The 6456-nt window shown below is 38.7% G+C and overlaps 1 protein-coding gene across 1 annotated transcript in view; it reads left to right on the plus strand.

Annotated features, from left to right (window-relative positions):
* The first annotated feature begins 3865 nt into the window (after positions 1-3865).
* Positions 3866-6456, plus strand: part of LOC115224908 (cationic amino acid transporter 2-like) — a 21371-nt gene continuing 18780 nt past the window's right edge. Inside the window, exons 1-2 of the mRNA XM_036513565.1 lie at positions 3866-4092; positions 6268-6380. Of these exons, the coding sequence (XP_036369458.1) occupies positions 6272-6380 (109 nt within the window). The 5' untranslated portion in view covers positions 3866-4092; positions 6268-6271. The remainder of the gene's footprint in view (positions 4093-6267; positions 6381-6456) is intronic.

A 6456-nucleotide genomic window follows, 5' to 3' on the forward strand; every position in this document is an offset into this window, starting at 1 on the left:
CTCTACTAATTATTGTATACTGCAAGTTTTATTCCGTTGATTTGAAACCTGTTTATGTACCTATTTCTTTACTACCCACAAGGGGCTAAACATAGAGGGGACAAACGGATTAAGACCTGTTTAAGTACCAATGCACAAAACTCTCGACCCTTGAGAATCACTCTGTAACTTATGTAATTAATAAAGAAAATTTGTATATTTTGAGTTCTATTTTCTTCTGTAACACCAAACTGGTACTTTCAACATTTTCTGGTGGTGTCATATCAATGTGTCACTGTTATTTATGACATTTCACATATCAGTTACGTTCGTATGAATAAAAGATTATCGTTATTAAACTTTTATTAATAAATACATATTCTAAGTTCACAACATAAGCAGTTTTTTGGCGATCTTTCGTTTGTAGTAGCACGTTTCCGTCGATGATTTCCGTAAAAAACTTTTATTTTTTTTACATATGGGCTTGCGGGAACATTTGAAGTAATGAGAGCGAAAAAGACTAAGAGGGAGCGATTTTATGACGAGGGAATTTCTTTTGAAGTTACCGAAGCATTGATGTACATGTGTGTGTGTGTGTGTTTGATGGGGTGTGGGAGACAGACAGTATGTTGTGTAAGTGAAGTGCTTCTGTTAGTGTGTGTGAAGAGACAGAGTAATGTGTGAAAGAAAGAGATAACTGAAATTTTTTACTCGGTGTATGTGTATCTGTATGTATGCATGTATGTGTGTGTGTATGTATCTATGTATGTGTGTGTGTGTATGTATCTATGTATGTGTGTGTGTATGTATGTATGGCCGATTCAGTGTAATTATTTACTCGGTGTATATGTATATGTATGTCTGAATGTATGTGTGTGTGTGTGTATGTATGGCCGATTCAGTGTACACTGAATCGGCCATACATACATACATACACACACACATACATAGATACATACACACATACATACACACACACATACATACACACACACATACATAGATACATACACACATACACACACACATACATACACACACACATACATAGATACATACACACACACATACATATACACACACACCGAGTAAAAATCAGTTATCTCTCTCTTTCACACATTACTCTGTCTCTTCACACACACTAACAGAAGCACTTCACTTACACAACATACTGTCTGTCTCCCACACCCCATCAAACACACACACGCGCGCGCGCGCACACACACACACACACACACATGTACATCAATGCTTCGGTAACTTCAAAAGAAATTCCCTCGTCATAAAATCGCTTCCTCTTAGTCTCTTTCGCTCTCATTACTTCAAATGTTCCCGCAAGCCCATATGTAAAAAAATAAAAGTTTTTTACGGAAATCATCGACGGAAACGTGCTACTACAAACGAAAGATCGCCCTAAGGGTCATAATTATGGGTGGACACTAAAGAGGGAACGGTTTTGTTATCCAGCTCTGTTTACGAGTGACCCCTCAGTTTATGGCCACAGGGTATCTTTTTTCTCATAAATAACAGTGACACATGGATATGATACCGCCAGAAAATGTTGTTAACAAACTATGGTAGAAATTGTATTCACCTCAATAGACGTCACTGATTGGTTGAAATTGCCGAAATGCAAGAAATTAAACAACAAATAGCTTACAAACTACAGAATTTTCTCAATAAAGCCAAGAGAAAAAGATGTTTTATGTAACACACTACCAGTAAACGAAGTTTAAAAGTGTTTAGTTACAAAGAAATTATTTTTAAAATCTGCCGGTCAAAGCGAAAAGATCCCACAGAAGAACAAGCGTGCACACACACACACACACACACAGAGGAACAAGCACGCACGCACAACCCATTAGCTTTCTCTTCCCAACTGACAATTGAGAAGACAACATGTGGTCACGGAAATTACCGAATTCTTTGTTTACATCATTTCGAGTCAAAACGAAAGATCGCCTTTCCATGCTCTCGGGGTCGATAAGATAAGTACCGCTAATCATTTAGCCCGGCAGGCTGGCGATTCTACTAGCTCACTGCCATAATAGTTATTTCAAATTTTTTCCACAAGAGCAGCTTGGGGGATGTGGGAATTTGTCGATTACATCGATTCCAGTGCGTAACTTGTACTTATTTAATCGATCTTGAAAGAATGGAAGGCAAAGTCGACCTCGGCGGAATTTCAACTCAGAACGCAAAGACGGATGAAACACCGCTAAGCATTTCGCTCGGAGTGCTAACGATTCTTTTCTACTCTTGGCACAAGGCCCGAAATTTTGGGGGAGGAGGCCAGTTGATTAGATCGACCTCAGTACGCAACAGGTACTTAACTTATCGACCCTGAAAAGATGAAAGGCAAAGTCGACCTCGGTGGAATTTAGACTCAGAACGTAAAGACAGACGAAATAATGCTATGCATTTTCGCCCGACGTGCTTGCGATTGCACCAGCTCGCTGCCCTATAGTTAAGAATATTGATGATCCCAAAGATTGCGCAGGTCTTATTGCTGAATGCTACGACGGTATTAAATCAATTTTTTTTTTTTTTTTACTTTGGAAACAGTCTCCTCGAGGGCCGTTTTAACAGAGTTATAAACCCTTAGGTAGAGCAATGCTTAGCGCTCCCACTCACTATGTACACAACAACGCCATTAATAGATTAGCATTGGGTCCCTAGATTTGTGTGTCCATGCTTAAAGACAGCACAAATCTCCTCCAAGGCTATGGTAAAAAAAAAAATTACTAAAACTGTCACCTGCTGGGATTGAACCGGAAACCGCGTGATTGTGAAGTCAACTTCTTAACCAGTGGCGGGATCTTATGAAATATTGTCCATCCTGCTTGCTTACGAACCACATGGTTCCTGGTTCAGTCCCAATGCGTGACACATTGGGCAAGTGTCTTCTACTATAGCCTTGGGCCGACCAAAGCCTTGTGAGTGGATTTGGTAGACGGAACCTGAAAGACGCCCGTCGTATATATATATATATATATATATATATATATATATGTGTGTGTGTGTGTGTGTGTGTGTGTGTATGTTTGTGTTTCTGTGTTTGTCCCCCCAACATCGCTTGACAACCGATGGTGGTGTGTTTACGTCTCCGTAACTTAGCGGTTCGCCAAAAAGTGACCGATAGAATACGTACTAGGCTTACAAAGAATAAGTCCTGGGGTCGATTTGCTCGACTAAAGGCGGTGCTCCAGCATGACCACAGTCAAATGACTGAAACAAGTAAAAGTGTAAAATATAATTTGACAAAAATATAGTTTATATCACAGAGTGCATCGTAAGAGAATCTCAGAAATTTATTGGAGTCAGGCCTAAAGATAAGTAAAAAGCCTTTTGTTTACAAATTATAGCATTATTATTTCTTTATTGCCCACAAGGGGCTAAATATAGAGGGGACAAACAAGGACAGACAAACGGATTAAGTCGATTATATCGACCCCAGTGCGTAACTGGTACTTATTTAATCGACCCCGAAAGGATGAAAGGCATAGTCGACCTCGGCGGAATTTGAACTCAGAACGTAGCGGCATCGAAATACTGCTAAGCATTTCGCCCGGTGTGCTAACGCTTCTGCCAGCTCGCCGCCCTTATACAAATTATATGTTTCTTTATTACCCACAAGGGGCTAAACATAGTGGGGACAAACAAGGACAGACAAACGGATTAAGTCGATTATATCGACACAGTGCGTAACTGGTCCTTAATTTATCGACCCCGAAAGGATGAAAGGAAAAGTCGACCTCGGCGGAATTTGAACTCAGAACGTCAAGACAGACGAAATACAGCTACGCATTTCGCCCGGCGTGCTACCGATTCTGCCAGCTCGCCGCCCTTATACAAATTATAGCATTATGCACGCCATATAACAAACTGTAGACGCCCACATGTCACCAAAGTACCGCAGGTGACCCATTGCTTAATCTTACCATATGTAAATAGTCAGTCAAGTGACCTGTCCAATCACAGGCCTGCAGTTATATAACCCTCTGAACCATTCACTTACTTTCTTTTTGGAATACAAACCGCCCAATTGTCTCGTGTTAGATATTCCCAGTTCTAACAGTGCTGCATTTAGCTAAGCAATTTCAAGTTGAAAAGGTGGGTAACATTTTATTGTGTATGTGTTTGTTTGTTATTATGTTCATTTATAAGAACAACTAGCAGTATCGCCCGGCGTTGCTCGGGTTTGTTTCAACCCTTTAGAACTGGAATTTTTGAAAAGTAAAAATTTTGCATTATGTAGTTTGTTATTCTCTTTAAGTGAACATTTTTCTGGTTGAAATACACCGAAAAATGGCGACACAGCAGTAAAAAAAAATCATAAAAAATAGGGATTTTCATAGAAAAAAAAGTACCTTTTTGATGTAAATAATTTTTGGTATTAACATGGTCCGATTTGAATTTTATCTTCTACGGAAGGAAGAGTAAGCCTTCTTCTATCATACTCTCAGTTTTGGTGAACTTGCGCCGCAGGGTCTCGTAGGAGACAGTGTTAGTTGAAGGCTACCAAACCTGCCATACACAGACAACTTCAGCTTTATATATATAGAGATATTTTTCTTAATATAGTTAACTTTTTTATTAAATGTAAGGGCAACATGCTATGGACATGGTTTGGATTCTTGAAACAGACCGCGCATCGTTTCCTTGAGTCAGACACGCCATTTTATATTGTTTCAGTGCATTTAGCTGAAACACAGTTGACTATCGTTGTGTACAGTAAATTACACAAAATTTAACACAGTGGGTTGAGAAAATAAAGTATCAGTGAAGTACTGGGGCCGGTATAATCGACTTGTACCCCGTATCCTTAAAGTTGCTGGCCTTGTGCAAAAATTTGAAAGGTGGCGAGTTGGCAGAATTGTTAGTACGTCAGACAAAATAGTTAGCGGTCTTTCTTCCGTCTTCGTGTTCTGAGATCAAATTCCGTCGAGGTCAACTTCGCCTTTTATCCTGTCGAGATCGATAAAATAAGTACCAGTAAAGTATTGGGATCGATTCAATGGAATTGCCTCCTCTTACCTCTCAAAATTGTTTGTCATGTACCAAAATTAGAATATTCGTTTCAGTTAGGATATAGGCATTTCCGCCAAAACCCATCTACAAGAGTATAATTTTTAAATAGCGACTTGTTACGTCGACGTGTATGAATCATTTGATGGTAGACCCAATGATCTATGATTTTAATTTTGTAGCAAGAACGGGATTTCTTCTCTCAAGGCATACTTTCAAAAAGTTACTAAACAAAATATTCCTTGGCAGATGTGGAAAAAACATGGCGTACTTTCTTTTTTTTTGTAAAGGGGATTGTATAAAAACATTACAGTTATAAAAACGTAACTGGTTTCTTGTGAAAATGCAACTGCCTTCGTCTCGTCGCTGATCACATAAAACTCTTTAATATTTCGTTTTTGGATTCGGTTTGCAATTAAGGTTACGGGTTTTTAGAAAAACTTCACTATGCCGATTTTTGGCAATTTTCCGGAACCTCCGTATCCAAGAACGGGGATTTTTGGCAAAAAAAATTTAAATAGACAAATTTGGGAGAAAATAAATGGGGGGACGGACGAAAGTCTTTCTCATTATTGTTATGAGAAAGAGAGAGAGAGTGAGTGACAGAGAGAGAGAGAATCATTGAAATTCTTGACAAAATGCTTCATGGCTTTCTTCTAGCCTTACATTGTGTTCAGATTTTTTAAAATTATGTGAATATTGTTTGGAAATGATTGTTCGGATGGAAAACTGTATGAATGAAAATTATTGGAAAGGGCAATTATACAAAATGTTAATTATTCTAAATTTATTTTATTTAAACAAAAATGATTTTAAAAAATCAAGATTAAGGCGGCGAGCTGGCAGAAACGTTAGTATGCCGGGCGAAATGCGTAGCCGTATGTCGTCTGCTTTACGTTCTCAGTTGAAATTCCGCCGAGGTCGACTTTGCCTTTCATCCTTTCGGGGTCGATAAATTAATTACCAGCTACGCACTGGAGTCGATGTGATCGACTTAATCCGTTTGTCTGTCCTTGTTTGTCCCCTCTGTGTTTAGCCCCTTGTGGGCAATAAAGAAACAGATAAAAATCAAGTTCTGAAATGAATTTTGAATAACTGTTTTTTAATCTTTTTTTTTTTTTTTTCATGATATGGATTTTTCCAGGACTGATTTTTGCCTTTCATGCTTCTAGTATAAATAAAACAAGTCCCTAAATTTCAGGCCATGTGCTTATGTTAGGGAGGGTTGTTGTTGCTAATTTCTGTCTTTTGCATAAACAGAACAATGTCAAATGGTTGGAAAAAATTATTTCGCTTGAAAACTTTAAGAAAAGAGGACTTAGAGAGATCTGACCTTGCTCGTGTGTTGAATGTAGCTGATTTGATTTTCCTGAGTAAGTATCTGTGATTCTCTGTCACTGTCTCTCTCTCCGTCACTGTCTCTCTCTCTTTCTGTCACTGTCTCTCTCT

This window comes from Octopus sinensis, linkage group LG26 (assembly GCF_006345805.1).
Source record: "Octopus sinensis linkage group LG26, ASM634580v1, whole genome shotgun sequence".
Taxonomy (NCBI): domain Eukaryota; kingdom Metazoa; phylum Mollusca; class Cephalopoda; order Octopoda; family Octopodidae; genus Octopus; species Octopus sinensis.